We start from the raw sequence: 27,625 nt of genomic DNA, 5'->3' as shown, positions 1-27,625 counted from the left end.
GCACTGTATAATCTTCTCATATAGAATAAAGAAACAAGGACAGCACTTGCAATACGATAAGAAGGTTGCAGTATGTCGGTCAAAGAACGGCCTACTGCTATGCGTTCCCAACCAGGTGGTGTGCAAAACACAGGCTTTACAATTTCACAAATTTCTGAATCCGAAGGTGCGTAACTTGTGTTGATACAATGTTTGAAGTTTATTTTGTAAAAAAATTATTTACAGAGTCTCTGCTGCTCGCTACTGAATTTAAATTCATTGAAGCAGAAAACAATCAAAAAAAGCAGAAGGCTGATATCAAAAAAAAGGTACAGTATGATAAAAGATTCTTGTTGGGTTTTAGCACCACACCTAATATCTCAGCTATCCTGAACTCTGCAAACACAGGGCATACAACTGTTTGACGGTCGTAACCGTCGTACCGTAAGGCCCTTACGACGCGCTTGCGACGGCAGTGGGCATCAGCCTTAACGTGTATTGCGCTGTTCAATGTTAAACGCCGGAGCCAAACACGTCAAACAAAATCAATCGAAAGACATGACCTTTATAACTAAGCAAGTATAATTTCAGTGCAAAGTTGCGTTTATGTTTGGTTTGCCGACCAAATCAAACACATCCATCCAGGTCGCTCGTTATCACGCTAAACGGCTTGAAGCCACCATGTGTACTTTCAGATAATGTCGTGAGTAAAAACTATAGACTCTGAAGAATCCAGTGATGCATCTTCTGAACCCTACATTATATTCTACGTAGCTAACTACTTATGCTGTATGTACGGCACCTGGTGATGCCACAACAACGATTACATAAAATTGTGACGTCATAAGCACGTTTAAAATAGAACAATGATAGTAGAAAGACATGCCCTGTGTGGCCAAACGAGTTAAATTTCTGAGCAATCTGATTAGACGTACAGTCTGAAGTAGTCGATGTACATACTAACCCGTCTTATTTTTAACAGTTAATCAAGGTGCGACATGACATTGAAGTTGGTAAAGTGTACGACTACATCATAAACAAATGGAAACTCAAACAACCAAAGCTCATTGTTTCTATAACGGATGTACCTCAGAACTTTAGGATGAAAGAGTGGCATACCACGTTTTTGAAACGTCTGATTAAAATAGCTGTGGATACAGGTGTCTTGCATAGCAAGCATTGCTTAGCTATAAAATATTGCCTTTATTGCTAAACCATACAGTCAATCCTTATAATCTTAACCTCGTTTACAAGAAAACATCATAATCTAATCCTGAGTTATTGAAAAGCATAGAATTAATTTTTTTTTTGTTTACTTGCAAAACCATTGCTATGTAAGGAAACGAACTAGTTCAAACCAACAAGTTCTGACCGGGTGCTTTAAACAGGAGCATGGATTGTTACTGGTGGGACAAACTATGGTGTGATGAAACATGTTGGAAAGGCAGTACAGGAATACACCGATAGAAAGTCGCTAAAAGAAGCCGAAAACGTGAGAACCAATGACTGGAAATAGCAGAAAATCAGTTTGATTGTTTTTGTTGCTAGTTTACAGATGCTGATTTTTGTTTATAAGGTTATAAGTTAATCAATGGAATGATTCTACAGCTCCTGTGTCTTACTAGATAGAAACCCAAATCAATATATTTCGCAGGTTGTAGTAATTGGAATAACAGCCTGGGGAGCGATTCATGACCGACAGAAAATACTTGAAGAAAAGCAGGTAAAAAGTTACCTTCACGAGGCCCCCGAAGCAGTTTTCTGTACCGCCAATATAGGTTGTCGCCCAACATAAGTTGTCGGTTGCCTAAACACTTGACTGCAGCGGCGATCAAGTACGACACATATTTTTATTCATGGAAGGGTTAATGTTAATTGAAACCATTTTCGTTTTCGCTATGCTTGCACTATGTCCACAATTGGTTGCTTTATTCAATGTTAGAGTAGTTGAGCTATATAGTGCACTGTGTCCACGATAGGTAACTTTGTTAATCCTGCCTATAGCATACCTTGATAGGTAACTTTGTTAAGAGTACACTGCCTATAGCATACCTTGAACAGAGTCCGCGATAGATTGTGATGTGCAGCAAAGTAGAAAATTTCTACTTGATCGCAGACGCCGCAAGACCGTTTCAGCCAAATATCGTCGCACACACCGCGCGATCGTTGCAGTGTGCCAACCATTGTATGTTTGGCCGCAAGCCGCGGCGTAAACATCGTACGGCACCCGCAAGGTCGTATGTGTGCATAGCCCCCTATCGCAACCGATTTTTTCCGGGTAATTGATGTTGGACGACGACCTATTGGTGGCCAATAGTATATTTAGCTTGGGCCAATATCATCTTGTTATATTCACAAACTTGAACGCCAGGTATTTAAAGCATTTAATTCAATGTGTATCATTCAGTTGACATCATTGCGTACAACAGTTTGGATGCATATCATTAACGTATATTTTAACTGAAACAATTAAATGTTTGTGGACCCAATAACATTCTCCATACAAAAGTGGCCTGCAATACTGAAAATGATGGCCATGTCTGTTCCAGAAGAACTAGCTTTAAATATATTCAAGCACAAGTGTAATCAAATTTAAATAAATATTTTCACGAACCCTGTTTGAAAATTTGTAGCATGATGTAAGAAACCCAAGTGCAGGAGGTGTTCTCGACAAAAACCACTCCCATTTTATTTTGGTTGATGATGGTTCAGAAGGCCAGTATGGCAAAGAAACAACGTTCCGCAACAAATTTGAAGAGTACCTAGGTTTCTGATTTGTTGTAGTATATTGTATTGTATATATAATGGTAATGGGTAATGATTTTTTATTTTTGTTATCAGCCAAAACAAAGAATGGTGAAAAGGAAATTCTAATAAAATGCATACTTCTACAGGGTGGATCAGGATCATTAAAGGTGTTTTAAGTTGATTTATGCCCATATAATTCTATATTGGAGGTATATGTGTTTTATATATTTTTTATAATGTTTTACAGACTGTTTATGAATCTGTAAAGGCAGGAACTCGTGTTGTCGTAGTTGGTGATTCTGGACAATGGGAAAGTATTCTGGCAACATTCACCAAACAAGAGGGAAATCAAAATCGAATAAAAGATCTTTTTCCTGGTATATCTGAATGACGGTTGAATAGTTATGTGGCATATAATAATGCTTTCAGACTTATTCCAGATATTTGTAGGATGAAATAACGGCTAAAAATTTTCATTCTTCATGGACATATGATTTTTAAATTGTAAAAAGCTTCATATTTTTTTTTCGCAATTGAAATAAAAATTAAGACAATAAGTTACTACAACTCTAATTTGGTTTACAATTTGTATACTGCTAATTTACTCCATGAAATGAATATTGAAATTGTAATATTCAACTGAAGGCTTCATAAAATACAACAAATCTGTTTTATATTGGCAGAGTTTCGGACTAGGGGAAAAAACGATGAAGAGCTCAAAAGAATGGCTGAAGAATGTGCCGAGAAGAAACATTTAATTACAGTCATTCCCATTGATATACTACACACACATAATTTGTGTTTCAAATCGTTACTGCTAGGTATGGATCTAGGAATGCCTAATAAGTACGATCTATTTTTTTTAACTATATGTTGGTTTTCAATCCATGCTTCCGCATTAGTGTGGTGTGACAGTCATCTTTATTAAAAATGAAACTTAAATGTTCTGTAAATGATGGTTCGAAATCGTTGTGAGTTTATTGTAACATCAGATGTAACAATAGTCATTGCTATACAGCAATGGACTTTTGAAGAATAGACCTGCTGCAACATGCAAACTTTAAATACAGAATTACTCAAATACAAGTCCACTTTAATTTTAAGTGAAATTTTTACTAAGGTTTTTTAATAAAATTGCTTTTACAGATTCTATCTTGAGTAAGGAATTTACATTCACTGATGCTGAAGGAAGAAAAGAGCAGAAAATTAAAAAGGTGTGTCATGAATTTTAATTATTAACATTTTAAATTTTGGAGGTTTTACTGTTCAACAAATCCCACAATATTGATCCTTGTTGTCTGTTGTTCTGTGCATACTAACTGTATTATTCTTGAAAGTTGATAAAGGTGCGACCTGACATCGAAGTTGCTGAAGTGTACGATTACATCATGACAGAATGGAAACTCAAACCACCAAAGCTCATAATTTCGGTAACTGGTGGAGCACGGGTCTTTCGGAAGAAATTGTGGCATACCAGATTCATAAAACATTTAATTCACATAGCTGTGGATACAGGTGTGGAAATGTAGCTATTTTAAAATAAATACACCTTTTGTTGTCCATGCAGTAGGACATTACAATCTAAGCATCGGTAACACATGTATATTACCCAACTAATAAGTAAACCCTACTGTCACACTTTTTCGGTTGGCAGTCATACTGTGTGGAAATGACATTTCAATTTCATCATTCACTAATCCAGATACCCTGCAAAACCAGTGTTATGTGAGAAAACCAACTAATAAAATTTAATAAATTTGACCAATTTCTGACCAGGAGCATGGATTATTACTGGTGGGACAAATTATGGTGTAATGGCAGAAGTTGGCAAAGCAGTGGAGGAATATTGCAGCAAGACAAAAAAAGAGACTGGAAAAGTTAGTATCAAGGACTGGAACATTAGCCTAATAGGTTTAACATAGTACATCAGTATAATTCTCTTCAATATTTGCTTACGGTTGTTGATGTTGTTTATTAAGTTGTAAGTTAAAAAAAACTGTTTTTCCTGTTTGACAATTGTTTACATTTTCTTTTGTAGCAAAACATTAGCAGCACACTTAGTTAGGACCATAAATAAATATATTCCACAGGTTGTCACACTTGGAATAACCACCTGGGGAGCAATTCATGAACGAAAGAAAATACTTGAAGAAATGCAGGTGAAAAGGGGATCAGCTAGTAGTTAGTTCGAACAGCCGCAATTGATTGGTGGGGATTGTGACCAAATATCATTATACGATTGGATGAAACGTATAATGATGAAATACTACCGAGGTTTTGAAGTGATTAGTAAAAGATTTTTTAATCTATTGCGATACATAAAAAGCCCTGGGGATTGTCAGAGTTGATGACTTGATTTTATGTGAAGGGCAGTTGCGTTTTGTTTAGCTTTCTAACCAAATATATTGCCCAACCTAGGGGTCAATTGCTAAAAAAAACAAGGAGGCAGCTAAAGCATTTCTCCAGCAACCACTTTTGTTTGGTGGAGAAAGTATTTCCCACTGACAAAGTTATTATAAAAAAAGTACAAAACATATAAAGAAAACTTGTTTGGAAAAATTGCAGCATGATGTAAGTAATCCAAAAGGTGTTCTTGACAAAAACCACTCCCATTTTATTATGGTTGATGATGGTTCAGAAGGGAAGTATGGCAAGGAAATAACCTTTCGTGCCAACTTTGAAAAGCACATAGGTTTGTGTTTTGTTATAATTTATAGAACATATATTTATTATTTTTATTACCAGCCAAAAAGAAGGACAATGGAAAAGAAATTCTAAAGTGTTGCATTCTTCTGCAGGGTGGATCGGGATCATTAAAAGTATTTTCGAGTTGATTAATATTTTACCCATATAATTGATATGATATATTATGTTTACACAGTATGTCATCCTTTGCAGACGGCTAATGAAGCTCTGAAGGCAGGAACTCCAGTAGTGGTGGTTGGCGGTTCTGGACAATGGGCAAATATTCTGGCAACACTTTGCTCCAGTCAAGAGGAAGCACAAGTTAATCAAAATCGAATAAAAGATCTTTTGCAAGGTAAATCTGAATGACTGTGGGACATATGAACGGTTATGTTGCATTTTAGCGAAATGCAAACGACTGGTCCATACTCTTATTAACATTGCCATGTTGAATTCGTTTCGACAAAAACTTATGCCATTATCATAAGTTTTTGCCGAAACACATTATTTGCGTTTATACACTACACAGTATTAAATACAGTGTTCTGTGAAAAGACACCTAATTGATGTTATTATTAACAGAAAACATGATGAAGTGGAACACGAATGAAGAGCTTTCTTCCTGGACGTTCATGGCTGAGGAATGTGTGAAGAAAAAGCATTTAATTACTGTTTTTCAACTTGATACACTAGACAGTGCAGAGGAACAGGATGGTTTTGTATTTCGTTCACTACTACTAGGTATAAATCTTTGTAAGTTACAGACGTTTCTTGCATTTATTTTTTTTGTATTTGACAGCTAATATGCAACAAAATGAAGAGATTGATGAAACTGTGCATGGGAGAATCGCTAGTGCAAATTCAAATACGAAGCAGAAAGTTCTTGAAAATATATTTGTGGAAACTATTAAGAATGTAAAGTGTTTCTAATGATAATATAAACATTCATATTCAGTTTCATCTGCTGTTTCCTTTTTAATGTCTAAAACATTATTTTCTCTAGGACAATGCCAAATTAGTGAAATATTTGCTGGATGACCCACATTTTAAACCCAAACTAAAATGGGATGTATTGATGGATCTTTACAAAACCATTTGTGTTTCTTCGAATCTTTGGAAGCAAATACTGGAAAAGAAATCCGTTTTAAACTGGGCAGATGTGACCAGGTATTTTTAGGCCAAATAAACAGCCAAAATAAGGTCCTACATCAGTCTGTGGAAGATTAATACAATTCTTCGTATACTTAGTCGCCAAGTATGTCATGAAACATTTGTTGGTTATCTTAATAATGTGGCCCCATTTTGTTAAACAAAATAACGTAGGCTATATATTAGGGATGTTCAAAAAAATGAAAATTATTGCTATAACCCCCTTGAATTGTGAGCTTGTATGGCAAACAAAATCTTCGTAACCCCTCAGACTTGTAAGATCTTTGAGACTTCCCCAGGAGGCGCGACCCCTAAGTTAAAAAACGTTTTCCCAGCCAGTCATTGGTGCAATCATGATTTAGTCTTCGGGTTATACTAAACACGTTGTGATGGCTTGCGACCAAATGAAGTTTTGAACTATAGCAAAGCGGGTGTTGATTTAGTGTATCATCATTTTCTCCTTAGATGAGTTCTTTTTTCCCTCTGATGATTGACCCAAATATGTTTTTTAAAAGGCTAAATACATTTTTCGTCTGATACATACCTATTTTTAACTGCACACTTGTTTCTTAGAACATTCGTTTTATTTCTTATTACAGTGTAATGCAAATGTTACTTGGACTCTCATATGAGGAACATAAATACAAGGTAGGATTTAACTGCCTGTAGTGTAGCTCACATTTACAGTTTTGCTGTTAGTTTTCTGAGAAATACTCGTATATGCTTATATCTTGTGTCCCACTAAATGTATCTTGTAAGTTTAATGAGTTGCCTTTTTGGTCTGTTTTGCATATTTAAGAAGCCTTTTTCCTAAGTCTTTTGTAACTGTCAAATGTAAATGACAAAATTGTGGTTTTTACCTAACTTAAATACGCAAGCCAGTATTTTTAACTGAAATTGAACGATTATTTTGGAACAGCCAAAAGTCGACACACTAAAAGAAATCTTCCAGTGGTCAGTGCTAATGAACAGAAAGGAATTGGCTCGCGTTATTTGGGAATCAATGACCGACCACCGACTTCCAGCCGCCGTTGCAGCGACAGCAATGCTCAAGAAGATGGCCAAGATGAGTTCTGCAACGACATTGGTAAAAGCGCATGTCGAAAAACTGCATATCATTACTACTGTGCACTGACTACATTGTTTTACAATCGTCACTATTCACACACAACAATAGTAGGTTCTTTGAAAAGACTTGTAACAAACATTGCGTTCGTTTGCAAGTCGCATAGAAAACCTTGTATTACCGTTCTAGCACAGTTAGGGGACAGCATAAAGTGTAAGATTGTACGTGTTAATAAAGAGGTACTATTTACCTCCAACTTAACGGATACTGTCCTTGACTTCAGCGCGACAGTCTGAACGAACACGCCAAGGACTACGCGTCAATCACTCAGCATATTCTCACCCAATGCACGAAGGATGACCCAAAGAAAACGAAGAAACTTTTGACAAGAAAACATCGGACGTGGGGAGGACTTGACTGCTTACAGATGGCAGTGGACGCCTCCGACAGAGTGAGTTGGATAAAATGAATTCTGTCATAATATAATCCGAAGTAATACAATTGAGAATGGATTGACACATTGAAATCCATAATCTATGCAAACCGAAATTTTTTCTGTGCCTATTGGGTTACACGTCTTTGCAATATGATATTTCAAGCAATAACCAAAAACTGGTTTATGTGTTTTGAGAATTGCAAATTGCAGTAAAAATCGCCATAATTTTAACAGTAAAGTCAACTTTGTAACCTAAAGGTCTAAAAAGCAATGCTACATTTTCCTAACGTTATATGTTCATAACCCTTCAAACCATTGGTCTGTTATGACTGTTACGTCATGCGCTCTGTTGTAGTAATGGTTTGATGTATACATTTTTCAATGTATCCGTGCGATGAATGCTGGAGGGCCAAATAGTCTTAAAACATACAGTAAACAGATTATGAGTTATTAGCAACCTATATATGAAGAAACCTATATGAGCCCTGCAAGTACGGAAAATTGCAGGTCGTTTTACCCGGCTGTTTTCAATTTGTAGGATATGGTGGCCAACCCGGCTGTACAAAATTACCTCACCAGTTTGTGGAGAAATAACATGAAATACAGCGGATGGATACACCTTTTGTTGGCCGTTGCATTCATTTTCCCTCTTTTCTGGATCGATTTCTCCGAAACGGTTGAAGTTGCTGTTGGCGAAAGTAACAAAGGCAAAATGAAAGTTCACAAAATTTAAAAAAACAACACTTTTAGGTTTGGAAGCTGGAAATGCTGGCAGTGGAAATAAGAGGAAAGTTTCAATGCCTAAAAAGTTTTTAGCCTTTTATCAAGCGCCGGTCACTAAATACATCATTGACATCATGTATCACCTGGTATGTTTTTAACCCGAAAATCGTATTTATAGAGTTGCCAATTTGATTTCCATACATCATAAGTTAAGAAATTGTTGAATACGAGAGAGCAGATTGTGTTTCTATCGATTAAGTTTTTTAACTTCATGTCTCTTGAAAGAACTCATCACACTAACTTATAATTTTGATCGTTCGTTGCAGTTGTTCCTGATATTGTTCAGTTACATTTTACTATTCAACTTCCATCCCTACACGGGCTCATTTTTGACACTAGAGGCTCCGTCTTTATCAGAGTGGTTGTTGGTACTTTGGGCACTGATCCTCTCCTTGGACGAGATATACGCGGTTTGTATTGTGTTGACTAAAAGCTGCTGGTTGACCTTGCAATTTGCAAACCATTTCTTACCTGCAATCAGTTATTTTGTTCTTGGTGATTTGACTTTACTACAAATGTTATTGTGTTTTGTTTGACATTCAAAGTTTATTCCTTCTGTTATGTAGCAATAAAATTAATTATAACTCGTTCATATTAAAAAAAAATCTTTTTTATTTATTTGGTTTATTACAGGTTTTAGGACAGAATAACCAGAAACTTTTGCAAAGCGTTCGGTTTTGGTTTGCCGATCACTGGAATAAAATGGATACTCTGGCTCTACTGCTCTTCTTGTTGGGTTTTGTTTTAAGGTTTGTTACATAGACGTAAGATTTTTGGAAGTAATGATAACAAAACCATCTTTTTTCAGGTTTCACTCTGATTTGAATCCTTCGCGGTTAATCCTGTCTCTGTCCTTTATTGTTTACTGCCTTCGGTTGTTGCAAGTGATAACATTAGGAGAAACTATCGGCCCGAAAATAGTTATCATAGGCTATATGGTAAGTATGAGCTAATGATTTGCCACAATTAGAGACATCGAAGCGTGCAGCTAATTTTTTGCGCATTGTCTTATAAACTGTAATATCTGGGATATTCCGCGTTAAAATGCACTATTTATTCTGTTCAAATCTTAAAAAGGATGTTTTTGTGAAGCTACATCATTTTACTACAAAAGGGAGCTAATTTTGCATAAAAACACATGACGGTTTAGACTACGTTTTTGTTTATCGTATACTCTTTGTCAAGAAATAGGAAATTGATCGATAATCTGGGACGCCCTTTCCACGTTGATGCCTGAATCTTAGATACCAAACATTTTCTGTAGCTTTCGCTAATATTATTTCTCTATACCTCTGAAATCATGTTTTTCGTTTTAAAAAACGTCATTTGGACAGTTTTCCATTTAGAAAGTTCGCATTTGAGAAATGGTTTTTGTAATATTGTTTCACCAGACAAATTTCCATTCTTGTGTGATTGCTGAATTTTTTTGAAAAATAACATACGATTGTTTAGAAAATAAAAACAGTGTTTTTAATGTTTGTTTTTATTTCACAAGTTGAAAGATCTTTGGTTCTTTGTCGTCATCGTGGCCATCTTTCTATTCGCATACGGAGTGACAAGTCAGGGAATGCTTTACCCGAACGAAACAAGAATTTGGTCAGGCATCAAAGGCATCTTCTACAAACCTTACTGGCAAATATATGGCGAGCTTTTCCTCGATGAAATAAACTACGACCCGGGTGAGTAGTTTTTCCTTAAGTGGAGACAAAATTTACTTGATTAATTATTTACTTTTGTCAAATCATCGATGTTCAAGCACATGATCATTAAACCTTGTTGTTGTGTGTAACGGTCTTACCTCTGGAGTGTTCATGTGGAATAACGTTTTATCCTATTCTATTTACTGGCGACAAGTGCAAGTAAATAATTCATATGAACAAATTCTACCGTTTCCAATACGTTTTCCTTTTCTTAAAGCGTCGTAAGAGTTTTTAAAGAAATCATCTTGTTTAACTATAGCTTCTTCATCGTTCGAGTGCACGAACAACCAGACGTTGCTAAATGCCGGTTACCAGCGTTGCCCACAGCAACAAGATGCGGTTGCAGTGATTTCAGCCTTCTACATGTTGCTAGCCAACATCCTACTTCTTAACCTTCTTATCGCCATGTTCAGGTACCGTAAAATATTTGCGGGTTCATGTTATGATTGTAATAACTAACTACCGACACATGGCTATACATAAGCAACTGGCGGGGTTATAGAATGTGTGCTATTAGATAGCTGAATCCAAATTAAGGCGATTTGCTGGTCGACCGAGTGAATCATTGCGATTCACAAACCACATGTCGCGAGGCAGAAAATTTGCGTTAGGCTGAAAATATCCATATAGGCGTTGCGAAAAATGAAAAAAATCTGCACCAGAGCTTTAGGTATTGTTAATCTAATGACGTTTCATGCTAAAAATATGTTGCTACATCGCTTTAGTGTAAATCGGCTCGTCCGAGACTGTTGGTAGCGACCCTGCTGGGGAGTTGTGACATGCCGAATAGACATATATGATATATAACGGCGTGACAGAAATTCCCTTTATATATGTAAAGTTTGCCTGGCGTTGAGCCTGGTTTAGCCCAGAAAAAGTGGCTGGTCCAGCTTGGCTGCAATGATTGGGCTGCGAAGCCTGTAAACCTAATGTTCCCGATACGATAGCTGTGATCGCCAAGTAAGGACCTGCGCAGTAGGGCGATCCTGCCAATCATGCGATTGCATGAAATACCACTCTTAGTTTTGTGAGTTATTGTAAAACGAAAAGTTGTGTAAGTTAAAACCCCTTGTTTTACCCCTATAAAAGAAAAATAAAATTACTCGTTGAAAATTATTTTGAGAGATCCCACGAGAGCTACATTTGTTTTGACTCTGTTACGTCTTATCGGATGCATCTTCCCTTGTAAAGCCTGGTTTCACCAATAAAATAAGCTGATGGCCAAAAAACAAGAAACCGATCACAATAAAGACGTAGAATAAACATTTTCGATTTGCATGATGATGGGATTTAGGCTTTGATGCGTGATATTTCATCGTCACATTTTGGTTAATAAGGCTTGATGCGTTGGTAACAATGAATCATATGTTTTTTTTTAGCTATACGTTTACCAAGGTCGAAGGAAACGTTGCCATTTGGAGGTTCCATCAGTACCAACTGATCGAAGAATATCGAACCCGACCACCTCTGCCAGCTCCATTCAGTGTAATTTGGTATCTCTTGAAGTCTTTCGAGCTCATATTGTGCGACCCATGCACAACAAACAAACGAGGTTATGTTTTGCCGGTGATTCCGAAGCCTTATTTTGATTCAACCCAATTTGATTGATTAATGATAATATACGTTTCCTACTTCATAAGTACTTCATTCTGAAGTATTTATCAATCTCTCATATAAATACATTGTTCTTGTATGGAATAAATTCCAACATCTTTTGAAACGTCCGACCAATTTGTAGGTGCGGACAAGGCTGAAAAAAGGGAGTTGGACAAATTCGAAAAGCAGATCACTGACATATATTTGGAGAAAGCTAAGGATATCCCAAACTTGTCGACTCGGAAACAAGACCGGGATGTTTTAAAGGGCGACTCTTCTGAAAGGTGACAAAAAACTTCCCTGTTTCAGTGTCCTAATGCAAGAAACTGTGGGCCCATGCGTAACACAATTTATTTATATATTTGAAAAATTGTTTGACAATTGCAGAAATACGTATTGAAGCGAGTTGCTCTTTATTGTACAAGCGTGTCATAAACTAAACGCAAACCAGGTGTTGCGGTCACGTCTCATTACATATATACGGCAGCAACAGTGTGCTTGCATGCCACAGCCGCGTAATTCGTGGAATGTGCCGCAGTCTTCTCTGCGTGATTCATTTGTGTGCGTTTACTTTCCTATAAATGCGTGTGCGCTTCCCCCTCCATTTTATGGTTTCAGTTATTCGAACAAAGGCAAAGAAACGCAAAATTGTGAAGCGTTCCTCATTTAAAAAAAAGAAACTCAAAGCGAGAGAACGCAGAAAGAAGGCAACATATCCGCTATGTTACACTCCACCACAGCATTTTAATAACACACCCAGGAAACGTCGTGAACAAATAAAAACATGTTAACTTCAACAAAACTGTGGGCAACCACTGCTGCAACCAAAACAATTTCCTTCATATTTGTATGTATTGTTTTATGTTTTATGGGCGTTATGGAAAATTCCAACCCAAGTTATCAGTATATATGCACTAAAAATGCCCCAAAATTTTATCCAGAGGGCGACACCCTCCCAATTCACAAAATGGTTAAGGCCAACATTGTAAAAAGCCTGTGGAATTCCTGCAAAGGAACAGCAAACTAAGCACGCAGTTTTGAAAAATATTGCATCGGGTTTATTTTACACTTTATTTGGTTCACTGTAGTAAAATTGATGTTTGTAGGCAGGTTAGTGCGATCGATGACCGCGTGAAGAAGCTGGAAGCGAACCTGGGACAAGTGAGCGAGTCTCTACAGTGGATTATGCAGGCGATGCAAGACAACAATACAGTGCCACAAAATCTTATACAAAATGGTACGAAACTAGTTTTACTGCTACTTCACAGATGTTCAAGAGCAAATTAGAAATATCAGAACAGTATTTTTATTCGAAATTTGGTTTTGGTAAATTAGAATGATAAGTTTTATCCTATTTTCCCAGTCCACGTGAAGGCGCTGACGAGTCCATATCCACAAAGCAACGTGGATCGTTTTCCTGTTCCTGGGATCTTGGTATCGTGGACGGTGAGAAAGTCAATTCAATGTCACGGAAAACTATTACGCTATGTTGTTTGAGACCACAAAGCGAAATTTCAAATTATTTTCGCAGATTCCCATGGCGTCGTACCAACCTAAATTTTACACGGCTGAGGCGGTTGCGAAAAGTCCATTCCGGGCTGATCCGCCACTAGAGGGCACTACAGACAATCCGCGTCCACAGTTCAACGCATACGATTCTCACTACAAAGTGGATAGACGAAGTTACATGGGGAAATACCCTATTGTCAACAACCTACCAAGGTAAACATATTGTTTTTCCAATTGTAATTTGTAGATATCATTACTTTAGAAACCATAAGGGAAGTGGGACAACATTGCTTAAGACGGTTTTTGAAACTATTAACTTAAATGCATGTTTACGCAAATTAATCATGGTGTGGTGGCGACCACATTCAACGCGCCACAAACTGTATGCACCGAAGCGTGAAGTGTGCCGTTTTCGCATGTATTTTTAGCCTTGCTGTTCGTGTGTGTTTTTGTCTCTTTTTTGAGATGTTCAAAATAAAGTTGCAACCGCTTTTACTGGTGACCTCGCTTTCCAACAACGATTTTCTGTTGGAATTTGACACGCAAGGTGGGATCGGAAAATTCTGTTACGGTCAAGCTACCTCCATTTCCGCCCTGTCAGCCACGTGTTTGGCTGCACCAAGTGGAAGCACAATTCCCACTAAGAAATATAAACACTGACGAAACAAGGTTCAACTACGTGGTGTCTGCACTAAACCAAGACACGAAGCGTCGATACATAGACATGATGGAACGGCAACCTGAAAAAAGTGTGCAGCCAACAAGGCATGGTTGCTGGACACTTTAGACCTTTCTCGCCTGGAGAAAACCACGCTTATTCAACTTACCTCCCTTTGGCGATCGACAGCCATCAGCGTTTATGTACGAGATGCTGGCTTTGTTAGCTGATCATCACACGTGCTTTCTGTTTCTGTCACTTGTTTTTACAACACATGTCAAAAGACATTCGTCTTGTTCTTTCAAGTGGGGATATTGCTTGTCCTCGGGATTTGGCGAAGCGTGCCAATTTATTGTGGCAGGCACAAACCACAAAGTCTAAGTTTTCTGTAGGCAGAGTTTTTCTAAGCGGCAAACACGTGGCATAAACGTTTCGTGCAAAAGCATGACAATGCTGCCCACCTTCCATGAAAACTCCAAAGCCAGTTGGCTGTAATGACCGAGGCAACCGGGAAACCAACCGGCATATTCTTTATGTGGGATCACAATTCCAGCAAAAATGTTTCCATCGACAGGCGCAGAAGTCAGTGCAATACATGTTTGATTTGAATGCAGCACAAACGCAAAACTGCTCAACAAACAGACGAGGTGCAGTCGTATAGTCTTATCGCACAGCTGCCATATCATCCACAAGCAAATGGAATAGTCGAGAGTTTCCATCGTCACCTTAAAAGTGCGATCATGGCCCCTTCAATGTGTTGCAGCGAGAGGCCCAAAGGTTTGGCGGTCGATAACAAAACGTAATCATCGATCGCCTGAAATCAGCGCACATTGACTTGTCCGTGCCAGTTCATGTCGCGCGCCCCTGGCCGCCGGGAAGACCTCGGGTCATGTACACCCACAAGAACTTTACCAGGCGTGACGACAAGTCCTGTGGCGACCTTGTTGAACGTGGAACAAACCGTGTGCACCGAAGCGTAGCATGTATTTTTCGCCTTTTGAAAACTGCTGTGCGCGTGTTTTTGTCTCTTTTGTGAGTAGCTAACAATAAAGCTGCAACCACCTAGGTACATCTGATTTATAAAATTGTTCTCTGGGCAATGTTACTTTGGTTCGTGCCGAATTATTAACGACAATGAAACTTTTTGGAGAGTTATATTCATTTCACTGCAGTATCTAATGTTGAACAGTCGGGACTGGAACAAACTTAAAACCAAATAATCGCAGTAAATTACCGTGTGGATATATTGCAGAAATCCCATTGGTCGCACTGGAATTTGGGGCCGAGGTCTGCTCGGAAGGTACGGACCCAATTATGCTGCTAACCCCATAGTAACTCGATGGGTGAAGGGTGACGATGGCAACGATCTAGAAATTGAAGGAAAACGAGTCTTGGAATTCATCGCCATTAAACTTAAAGGCACTGGAGATTGGGCGATACCCGGGGTAAGTGTGTTGGGTTTTGATTCACACTATTTTACTTCGCCTATCGGCTTGAACCACCTGCGTGTCGTGATCCATTGTTCTCTATCGTGAATGTTGCGTCAAATGAATCCCGAACGTTGTTTCACTTTTCAGAATCTTTCGATATTGAAGAATATTTTTAAGTATATGTCAGGATGATGACCTTGTTTGAAGGCAAAATGCAATAATATGCATCATTTGTTTTTAGCAGCATTGGTTTTAAAAATGTTTAACACCGCGTCTTATTTGGTCAAGAAAAACAAGCCATTTACATTTTTAATTTCTAAGGCGCTCCTCGTGAACATAAACACAAATCCTGACAAGCACGGTGTAGTTACTCTGCAAAGTAAAGCAGATTATCGATTGTGTTTGTCAATATTGCACTTTAAAAGGACTTTGACGTTGTTTCACCAGGGGATGGTCCACCCTGGAGAGACAATAACTGAAACTCTACTGCGCAAATTTGAGGAGGAAGTGAAATGTGAAAATCCTGATATGGAATCCGAGGACCTAAAGAAAAAGCTAAAGACGTTCCTGGAAAGCAACGTCGCCATTGAGGTGAAAACGCATTAAATTGTTGGTTATAAAATTCTTTGTGTTGTGACGTCACTATCAACCTCAGGTATTCCGAGGTTACGCTGACGATCATCGCAACACGGACAACAGCTGGATTGAATCAGTCGCCATGAATTTCCATGATGATAGTGACGAAGTGCTTGGCAACCTGGTTTTGTCTGTAAGTATCTTAGTCCCCAGGAAGGCATATTTTTAACTATTTGCAATGGCGAAGTTAGAGCAGCCAATTTAAAATTGGATGCGTATTTCCTGAGATATCGACGTTTAAACTTTTCAAATAGAAAACACTAGAAAATAACATTGTGAAAAGTATCCTGAGTTGCATTGCCTTGGTGTCACTATTTGCTTATAAAAAGATGCGTTTTTTGTCAATTACTTACGTAGTTTGTTTTAACGCCTATGTTCACCAAAACAATGGAATGCAATAACGCAAATATATGTAGTTCCTGTGACGTCATACTACGTCTTGTTTCCTCCAAATAAGGCTTGTTAAAATTGGTTATTTATAGCCTGGTGTGGATGCAAAAGGCGCCCAATGGAAACGAATCGAGAAGTCGCTGGAGTTGTTTGCGAGCCACCGAGACTGCATCGAGAAGGTTGCCGGGATGCGAAAAGCGTATTTCTAAGCCTTCTGCGACCAAGGCAGATTGACTTTGAACGACTTGACATGACTGTCTTTAATCTGCTATGTATTATCAAACCTGTAAAAATCCCCATGATTACCCATCAACTTATTTTGAACGAGTATGTTGTTCGCCTTTGATTTTAAAACTATAGTGTTTCCTTAGCAATCCATAGTTGATGTTTTGCACTTAATTGCGCATCGCATTTCTTTGGTTTCAATCTGCGTCTCAACGTTGACCACCAAATCATTTATGTGGCTACTGTTTTAAGTCAAATGTATTTCTGAACTTAATTTGTTTTGAACTTAACTTAAAATGTACATTAAACTATCTCCAAATTGCCTGGAATTGTCAAAAACATATCCAGATAAAAGAAATTGGAAAAGTTAGAAAGCATTTTTAACAACGTTAGATCCACGGTCAGCTAAATGAAAACACCCACGCCCCAAGAAAGTCACTGGGAGATATAATACGATTTATATATAACAATGTACTACATACGATGATATATCAATTTACTGCTACGTCATTAACAATGATTACGGACATTATTTTATGGATGCCATATACATGCATGCAACAAAAGCGTGCGCACTTAATTCAGCTACAGTCTAGCCCGGACCAGAGTACAGTTAAACATACACTTTGTTTACATTACTGGAATAGTTCGGAATGAACTAGTCCCATAATATTTTTAAAATGTAACAAAAATTCAACTTGAACCACGTAGTTTAATTACCAGCGGATAAAAACAAGAACAGGAAGTTCATAAATCCCACAAAACCGTCGTACGATTGTCAAGCACCACCTTGACAATCCTTATGACGGTTTTGTGGGATTTGCGCGTAACGTCACATTAGAAGTTCCTTATGGGCAAATATCACCTGCATTCGAAGGTAATACCACCTGCACATTACCGTGGCGCGACATTAGGATTAGTAGCAGCTCACGAACTACTTCTACTCGCAAAACAATTGTGTTTTGCGAACTACTCGCAAACAACTGTTGTCGAATCAAGACTCAAGTTGGGTTTTCCCAAATTTACGTGGAACTAGCAAGGAATAGACGTATTCCAACTGAGCTGAGAAAGCTTGCATGTCGTCTTTGCGGGTGGTCCGGATGCCAAGGGTAATTCGACATCCAAACTGGTAAACTTGCCATGAGGGTGAAAGCGCTCGACAATGAGCCATTGGATTGACCATGGAAAGAAATTATGCGTAGGCGGTGATATGTCCAAAAAAAACTGGCCCAAAGTTTGGACGTATGCTGTGGGCAGCTTCTGGAGGAAATGTGCAGGGGTTCTGAAAATCAACAACCAAATGAAAAATGAAAGCTTTTGCGAAGGTGACAGTGGTAGTACTGGGCATCGACATAGCTTTGGGCTATCGCGTGAAACGATCGACAATCGTAAGCAAGCACGAGAAACGAGCATGTACATTGAAACTTCGGGAGTGTGATATGTCGCACATGTGGCACTGAAACAGTTTCTTCTTTGTAGTCGTTAATATCCAAGCTTGAACAGGTTTTGAGTAGTGAACAATAGGGTGTGGTTTTGTCGATCACCATATTAAAGTGATGAAATTAACTTTTTGGACAGTATAAACATGATTCAACTCTATCATATTTTAGCATGACGATAATTTTATTAGTGTTTTCAGTGTTTGCAAAATTCCTCTGTGCTCCTGTTTAGGTTTGCGTAAATAAATTTGAATGCTTTGCACACAATGACATTGTATTAAAAACGAATAGTTTCACCATCTGTTAGATAATGACTAATTTTGCAATGATATTCAGAATAAATTCTTTGAACAAAACAATCCAGTTGAGAAAACCAAAGGTGTCATATTTAGAGAAAGTATCGTTTGCTTGTCTTACTCTGGAATTCAACAGCTATGCTAGTATCAATGTCTCTGTGCTTGTTAAAGCAGTAAGCAATATAATTTGAGATTAAAACGCTGGTCTCTATTGTTCACCCTAACGTGATTCAAGTTTGTTGTGGTCGCTAATAAGTTGTATAAAGGTTAATAAAGAGTTAAACTAGTCGCTTTTATCAAAACAGTTCATCGTCACATGCACATTATCTTCACGAAATTTATAAAAACACTGCTCAAAATTTGATACGGTTTGAGGAAAAAGAGACGCAGCTATCAGGCAACGTTTACAAAAAACGACGAATTGCTCATTCGAGCAGTAAACCAACGGATGCAAAGTTCAGTTCCCCCAATCGAAAAACATTTATCTTATGGCTGCAAAGACTGAGGGTACATAGTGCTTTGCGGTTTTACCGAAACTCCAGTAGTCAAACGGACCACAGCCTTGACTCGTTCAAGTCACGTAAACAAATCAAACAAAATCACCTGTAATGCACAGGGGACATGGGAGTTGTGAAACATTGAGAAAAAGAAACAGTTTAGAGTGGCTTTTGTGTAACCTTAACCTACATCTAACATTTGGAATAAAACGTAAAAAGCAAGTAATGTGCCTTGTGTTATGTTGTTGATTGGATTTCGTTGATTGATTTCACTTAATTTGTAACTGTTGGAAGAAGGTGTTGGTTTTTGCTACCGTATGTCGTAAAGACAACCGACAAATTGCTCTTTACATGAGTCGAGTAAACAAACGGTCACAAAGTTCAGTTTACCCAATCGAAAAACTGTTATCTTACGGTTACGAAGGTCGTGTGTGCCTGAAAGTAAGTGCTATGCAGTTTACCGAAACTCCAGCAGAAAAGGTCAACAGTTCAGTCTCGCTCAAGTCACGCAAACAAATCAAACATAATGTTTTGTAAAGCACTGGGTCATGGGCGTCGTTGGAAAAAAAATCAAGAGTTTGAAACAGGTTTGCGTGACTTTTGTGTTTCCATTTCTTCGGCCCCAGAAGTCTGTACTTTATTTTTCGCTTTCCGGTGGGGCAAAGCACTCAGCACCCTCCAAAACATTCATCCAATATTTCAAAGAAAGCGGTTAGACCGAAACTTCAGTCAACCCAAAGTAAATTTCTTTATCGCACTCTGAGTTACGCTTAATCCACTTTCTTGGACAGTAATTCACTTCTTCGGCATAAGCACTTTGAGTAGGCTAACCCAACGCACAGAAGTATTTAAAATGGATGGTAATAGTTTCACAACCGAATCTTAGTCTACATTCGCATTCTTTTACTACAGGCTCGTAATATACGACAGTAGAGCGAAATAAGTTCGTACAAGAAAGGAGAGTCCCAAAGAGTCTAGTTAGTCAATTGCATTAAATCGAATAACTGTTTGCGAAGAGTAAAAATTGCGAGGAAAATTGTCTGTTGTCAAGCTGAATGCCAAAAGTCTGAGGAAATTCTGCATGAAACCTTTATCCCATCTACATTCTTCCTTTCGTATGAAAGAAATACATGCGAGGTTGCCCAGCGCTTATTTTCTGGGTGGCATAAGGTAGCTTTTTTCAAAAGAAAACTTGCTGTTCTTGTTTGTAAGTTATGCGCAGTTATGGCGTCCTTGTGCGGACCACAATTGTTAAGTTTACATTGGAACTATTTTGTAATACAATATTTCATGTTAGTGTAAGGAGGCATCATATATAACATTATTGAAAACTAAATAATGCGCTCGATGTAATGCTGTTAATTCGATGGTTTTATTTCGTCGAAGTAGTGACTGTTGCAGAAAGGTGTGGGTTTTGCTTCAGAATGTGGATAAGACATGGTTGCGTTCGTCACGGTCAACTAATTTGGATTTGTAACCAAGCGGTGTGGAGAAGAAAACAGCTCCCGTAACAAAAAAAATAAACAAATTGCCGTCAAACTAATATGTTTAGTGGAAAAAGGTGACATACATATCAGGCAAAACAACACTCAATAACGTGCACAACAATGGACACAAAGTCCAGTTTTCGCAATCGAAAAACCTTTACCTCATGGCTACGAAGGTCGTGCTGTGCGGTTTTACCGAAACTCCGCAGTGTTAAGCGAGACTTTGGTCCTTTAAGTCACGTAAACAAATCAAACAACATTTCCTGTAGTGCATTGGGACATGGACGTCGTTAGAAGAAGAAATCACGAATTAACGCCTCCCGGAAGCCTATAACCTGGTCTAAAGAACATCTTAAGCTACAATCATTTATCCAACTTCTCCTATTAAGCACACATTCGTGAATCAAAAGTTTGAACAAATAACCTGCACAATAATCAAGTAATGGTGAAGACGAACGCGAGGCTATTAATCACGGACGACTGTATCCGTATACCATGCAGTGCTCGTCGTTTTATCGTTCCTTGTCATTTTAACCTATGTATGGATTGATGCAAAGTTCAACTCCAACCGCACATGTGCTTCACGCATTTGACCGAAACTTCAATCAACTCCGAAACTCCAGTCAACACAAATCTGTTTCTGTATCGCACCCCGGGTTGCCAGAAACTTACTTCTCGGACAGGAAGTTATTTAGTATAAGAATAAGCGCTTTGCGTATGTCCACCCCAAGAGCAGTAATGTTTTTAATGAATATCAGTAGTGTCGTAACTGAATCCTTAAGTTTCCTTCTGCGTGTTTTTACTATAGGATACTAATTTGCCTACAAGAGCACACTTACTTTATGAATAGAATGCCTCGCTACAATATCGGGGGCGGGATATAAAGAGACCAAGCGCGTGTATAAAATGAAGAAACGAGAAACCATAATTACAAAACGACTCTAAACGAAATAACTTTTTAAAGTAGGAAGTCCAGAAAAGCGAACGTTCTTATGGTTGTTTTTTTTTGCTTCATTTACAAATTTATGTTTATTTATGCCCTCCTTGTGTGCAGTTCATACTTGTTTAGTTAGGAAATATTTTGTTTCGTTAGGAACTAGTGTAAACTGATAAGTTGAAGTAAGTGTTGCCACTCTAGTATAAAAGGTAAGCACAGAGTTTCCTGCTTGATGCTTTCGATTTGTGTTTTTATTTATCCAAAATCGTAATTATTGGAAGAAAGAAAATGTGTTTGTTACAGCATAGTATAATCTTCTTAAAAAACATGAAAAGAAGCATTTGCACTTCTATAAGAGTATGCTAAGGTTGCAGTATGGCGAACAAATACCGTCCATTTTCGTCACGGCGGACTGCTATGCGTTCCCAACCAGGAGGTATGCAAAACACAAGCTTTTCAACTTCCCCAATTTGTGAAGAACCCGAAGGTAAGTAACTTGTGTTCATACAATGTTTGAGGTTTACTTTGAAATAAATCTTTTACAGAATCTCTGCTGCTCGGTACTGAATTTAAATTCATTGAGGCAGAAAAAAATCAAACAAAGCAGGAGGCTGATATCAAAAAAAAGGTACATTATGATAAAAGATTCTTGTTTACTATTAGCACCATAGCCTAACCTAGATCTCAACTGAACACTACCGACCAAAGTTTTTAAAAAATGTTAAATAATACCTTGCGATATACCAAACCAAATTTGACGTCATTAACTGTGACGTAAAGAATTTTACAAGAGTTTAAATTTTTGCTCTCCATACGCGTTACGCCCTAATTTCAATATCATACGCCGTATAAGGACCAACACCTACAAAACCTTCGAGTTGACAAAACGAATAAACGACTACTTTTGACTTAGAGCCAACCCATATTTATTGTGCTGCGTGGCGTTTTATCACGAAATATGTTAATTTGCAGGAATGACAAATATAACTTATCCCAAACACATTGTACTAAAAGTAGTCGATGTACATAGGCTACTAACTCGTATTATTTTAACAGTTAATCAAGGTGCGACATGATATTGAAGTTGGTAAAGTGTACGACTACATCATAAACAAATGGAAACTCAAACAACCAAAGCTCATTGTTTCTATAACTGATGTACCTCAGAACTTTAGGATGAAAGAGTGGCATACCACGTTTTTAAAACGTCTGATTGAGATAGCTGTGGATACAGGTGTCTTTAACAACAAAACTTGTTAGCTATAAAATATTGCTTTTATTGCTAAACTATACAGTCAAAACCATTGCTATGTAAGGAAACGAACTAGTTTAAACTAACAAGTACTGACCGGGTGCTTTAAACAGGAGCATGGATTATTACTGGTGGGACCAACTATGGTGTGACGAAACATGTTGGAAAGGCAGTGCAGAAATTCTTTGAAACAAGAAAGTCGCTAAATGAAGCCGAAAATGTTAGTAGCAATCAGTTTGATTGTTTTTTTATGAGTTACTCAATGAAATGATTTTGCAGCTCCTGTGTTAATATATAGAAACACAAATCAGTATATTTTTCACAGGTTGTAGTAATTGGAATAACAGCCTGGGGAGCGATTCATGACCGACAGAAAATATTTGAAGAAAAGCAGGTAAAAAGTCTTCCTCATGAGGCCCCCGGGGCAGTTATCTGTAACCCAGTATAAGTTGTCGCCCAACATAAGTTGTCGGTTGTCTAAACACTTGACTGTCGCAGCAATCAGGGACGACATATATTTGTTAATCATGTAAGGGTTAATATTAATTTAAACCAATTTCCGTTTTCGCTATACCTTGCAATGTGTCGACGATAGGTTGCTTTGTTAAACGTTACAGTAGATTGCCTATACCTCGCTTTGTGTCCATGATAGGTTGCTGTGTTAAACGTTGGAGTAGATTACATATATCTTGCACAGTGTCCACGATAGGTTGCTTTGTTAAACGTTAAAGTGGATTGTCTATACCTCGCACTGTGTGCACGATACAATTTCTTCAAAGGCAATCTACATCATCGTTTAATATATCAACCCATAGTGGCCAAATTGTGAGATATACATAATGCGAGGTGTAACGAAATGGAAAAATGACTATCCCCTTCGAGGATAAACATATATGCGTTCCAGTGACGTGATTAGGCAACCGAGGCAATTGATGTTGCACAACAACCTATGTAAGTCGTAACGTTAGGCCTGAGGTGTATTTGCTTGGGTCAAGTATACATATCCTGCTATTCACAAAGTTTTGAACATACATTTTGAAATTGGTATGAATGCATCATAACATTCATCTGACATCGTTGTGTACAAATATAAATGTATGTCATCAACGTATTCATGGTTCCTACTTCGCTTTAACATTGGGTCTGACGTCACACTGATGCAGGCAAAGACAGGCGAAAAAAACATTGGTTAAGATAGTAGTTCTTCAATAAAACGCGTGTAGCGCTGCAGTAAATCATTTTGCAAGAAATCCAGTTTTCAAGGACCTCTGCTGTAATGCATCTGGCGACTGTTCGGCTTGTTTTCCGATAATCGTTGCTAAGTCATGTGACTTACAGAGTTAAAAAAGCTATTGCTCCCGGATGGGACAGTAGCCCTGCAAAGGATTTGTTGAGTCTCCTGGAAGATTATGAACTACACGGGGCATACACAGCCTTGGAGGGTTGCTTACGCAATTATTCAGCAAATAATTTAAGTGACATTGTGTGCAGGAGAGATGGACCTAAATAGTTGCGATACTTGAACGATTAATTTTTATGCAAAATCCAGTTCTATTGTTTGTTTCTTTTTTGCCCCAAATAATGTCCAACAGGGGGGGATCAAATGCCTCCAGGGGTCAATAATGTACATGTCCGGCGACCAATTTTGACCGAAATGCGTAAATGATGGATGGATCTTTTATGTAAAATGAATGGACGATTCATTTTTCTGTAAATAGAGCCTGAACTTTTTGCTGTCTTTTTAGTTCAATTTTCTACACAGGACACCAATACAGTTATCTGATTCAAAACGTCCAAAACCCCACAAAATTGCCTGAAACTTGATCAAATTCGCCCTAGCAACATGCATATGTACTTACAACATGTATATGTACGCTAATACAAATATTTCAATAGACAATGGACTTATTTGGTATGTTTATTATTGTTTCTATAACTGGTGGAGCTCGGGACTTTAAAAAGAAATCATGGCATACAAGATTCATAAAACATCTAGTTCACATAGCTGTGGATGCAGGTGTGGAAATGTTACTTTAAACTATTGTTATATTAAAATAAATATAAGTTTTGTTGTTAAACTGTTGTTAAAGACATTACAAACTAAACCATATACAGTAGGACATTATAACCCAAACCCTGGTACCTGGCACCTAATATATCTTTGGGACAAGTGAGCGAGTCTCTACGGTGGATGATGCAGGCGATGCAAGACAACAATACAGTTCCAAAAAATCTCAAACAAATTGGTAAGAAACGATTTTTTTCGCTTCATCTGCTACTTCACAGATTTTTGAATAGAAATATCAGAACAGTGTTTTTAATCAAAATTATGTTTCGGTAAATTAGAAAGATGATTTTTGTCCTTTCCAGTCCACGTGAAGGCGCTGAAGAGTCCATATCCACAAAGCAACGCGGATCGGTTTCATGTTCCCGAGATCTTAGTATCTTGGACGGTAAGAAAATCTAATTTTTACTTATTTTTTTAGAACTATCACGTTACGTTGTTCAAACGACTTTACCAGATCTCAATGGGGTCGTACAAACCAAAATTTTACACGTCCAAAAATGTTGCGATAAAACCACCCTGGGCTGATCCACCACTAGAAGACATTGTAGTGAATCTGCGTCCTCAGTTCAACACATACGATTCTCACTACAAAGTGGACAGACGAAGTCACATGGGGAAATATCTCATTGTCAACAACCTACCAAGGTAATCATCATGTTTTTCTAATTGTTTTTTTTTTGGATAAAGGGAAATGAGACATATTTCAACACAACATTGTTAAAGCGGTTTCGAAACTGTTAAGTTACATACATGCATTTTTACACAAATCGCAAATTAATCATGGTATACTCGAATAAAAAAATTGTTGCATGTGTGCAATATTACTCTTGTTTGGCAAAATTATTTCCGACAATAAAATTTCTGTTCTGTTTTACTGTTTTATTTCTCTGCGGTATATAACGATTGAACAGTCCAAATTGGAACAGACTTAGAACGAAAAATTGCAGTAAATTACCGTATAGATAAAATGCAGAAATCCCATTGGTCGCACTGGTATCTGGGGCCGGGGCCTGCTCGGAAGGTACGGACCCAATTATGCTGTTAACCCCATTGTAACTCGATGGGTGAAGGAAGACAATGGTAACGATCTAGAAATTGAAGGAAAACGAGTCTTGGAATTCATCGCCATTCAACGTGAAGACACTGGACATTGGGCGATACCCGGGGTAGGTGTGTTCGATATTAACTCACGATACTTCACTTCACTATGGCAATAGTATCGCTTATCGGTTTGAACCACCTGCGTGTTTGTGTAAATAAGACAGATAAATTAGATAGTATTTGTCCATGTTTGCACTTTGTTTTTATCAGGGGATGGTCCACCCTGGAGAGACAATAACTGAAACTCTACTACGCAAATTTGAGGAGGAAGTAAAATATAAAATTCGTGGTATGGAACACGAGGAACTGAGAAAAAAACTAAAGACGTTCCTGGAAAAAAACGACACTGAGGTAAAAAAGGAAATTTTTTTTGTACTGTATCATCTTTAATTGTGACGACACAATTATAAACAGGTATTCCGAGATTACGCAGACGATCATCGCAACACGGACAACAGCTGGATTGAATCTGTAGTGATGAATTGCCATGACGAAAATGGAAAAGTGCTTGGCGACCTGATTGTGTCTGTGAGTATATTATGCCCCAGCAGACATTTTTCATGTTATACATTTAAATTTATTGGTAATGGCGAATTTAGAGCAGCCAAGTTAAAATTGATTGCGTATTTCCTGAGATATCGACGTTTAAAGTTTTAAAATGGGAAACACTGCAGAAAATTTATTTGTGGTCAAAAGAATGAGACGGTAAATTGCCTTGGTGTCACCAATAACAGCAACATTAATAAATTATTTGTCAAAATACGTATGTAATTTTAACGCTCAAATATGTGTAGTTCCTGTGACGTCATATTACTATTGTTCCAACCTATTGTAGCTAACATGTTAGTAGCGCTAAAGAATGCAACAAAGGGCGTAAAACTCCATATTACGGATAAATTTTGTGAGGTGTGTTTGGTGGAGTCTTGGGGAACCATAGAGTTATGCGTCATCCGGTTTCATCCAAATATGGGTTGTTAATATTGGTTGTTCGTTGCTTCGCAGCCTGGTGTAGATGCAAAAGGCGCCGAATGGAAACAAATCGAGAAGTCACTGGAGTTGTTCGCGAGCCACGAAGACTACATTAAAAAAGTTGCCGGGATGCGAAAAGCGTATTTCCAGCCTTCTGAAACCAAAGAAGAAAGATTTTTGATGAACGACTTGACATGACTTTCTTTGATCTGCTGTGTTATCCAACCTGTAAATTTCCCCATAATTACCCATCAAGTTTTTTTGGCCGTGTGTATGTGTTGAATTTAAAACTAGTATTTCTTTAGCAATCCATAGTTGATTTTTTTTCACTTAATTGTGCATCGCATTTGACTGGTTTCAATCTGCGCCTCAACGTTTTTTCCATGTGAGTCTTTGAAGATTAAATCATGCGAAAAGCAACAATACATATTGCTTTACACTGACGAATTCTTTGATCTATACACTAATGTATGGAGAGCGTGTTTGTGGAAAATATAAGAACTGGTGTTCTGCAATATTAGAAAACTTCTCCAAGGGTTCCATGGTGACAAAAATCTTGAATAACACAGAGAAAGAGGACATCTTTGAA

The 27,625-nt window shown here is 37.9% G+C and overlaps 1 protein-coding gene across 1 annotated transcript; it reads left to right on the top strand.

Annotated features, from left to right (window-relative positions):
- Positions 1-72: 72 nt before the first annotated feature.
- LOC145890212 (transient receptor potential cation channel subfamily M member 2-like) lies at positions 73-27,234 on the top strand. Its single transcript, XM_082981240.1, has 38 exons — positions 73-166; positions 226-308; positions 962-1,139; positions 1,368-1,471; positions 1,634-1,702; positions 2,613-2,745; positions 2,821-2,894; positions 2,975-3,104; positions 3,411-3,548; positions 3,874-3,941; positions 4,065-4,242; positions 4,504-4,604; positions 4,818-4,886; positions 5,293-5,419; positions 5,473-5,546; positions 5,626-5,767; positions 5,995-6,153; positions 6,212-6,327; positions 6,416-6,579; positions 7,161-7,209; positions 7,481-7,648; positions 7,911-8,078; positions 8,602-8,761; positions 8,814-8,932; positions 9,113-9,256; positions 9,480-9,595; positions 9,655-9,784; positions 10,342-10,525; positions 10,806-10,959; positions 11,926-12,098; positions 12,285-12,426; positions 13,249-13,379; positions 13,506-13,588; positions 13,674-13,864; positions 15,562-15,754; positions 16,187-16,330; positions 16,395-16,508; positions 27,070-27,234. The coding sequence occupies exons 1-38, from the start codon at positions 73-75 to the stop codon at positions 27,232-27,234; spliced, it is 4,929 nt and encodes a 1,642-aa protein (XP_082837366.1).
- The last annotated feature ends 391 nt before the right edge of the window (positions 27,235-27,625 follow it).

Source organism: Ascidia mentula, chromosome 2 (assembly GCF_947561715.1).
Source record: "Ascidia mentula chromosome 2, kaAscMent1.1, whole genome shotgun sequence".
NCBI lineage: Eukaryota > Metazoa > Chordata > Ascidiacea > Phlebobranchia > Ascidiidae > Ascidia > Ascidia mentula.
Note: the sequence above shows the minus strand (reverse complement) of the source record. Positions and strands in the feature narration are given on the sequence as shown.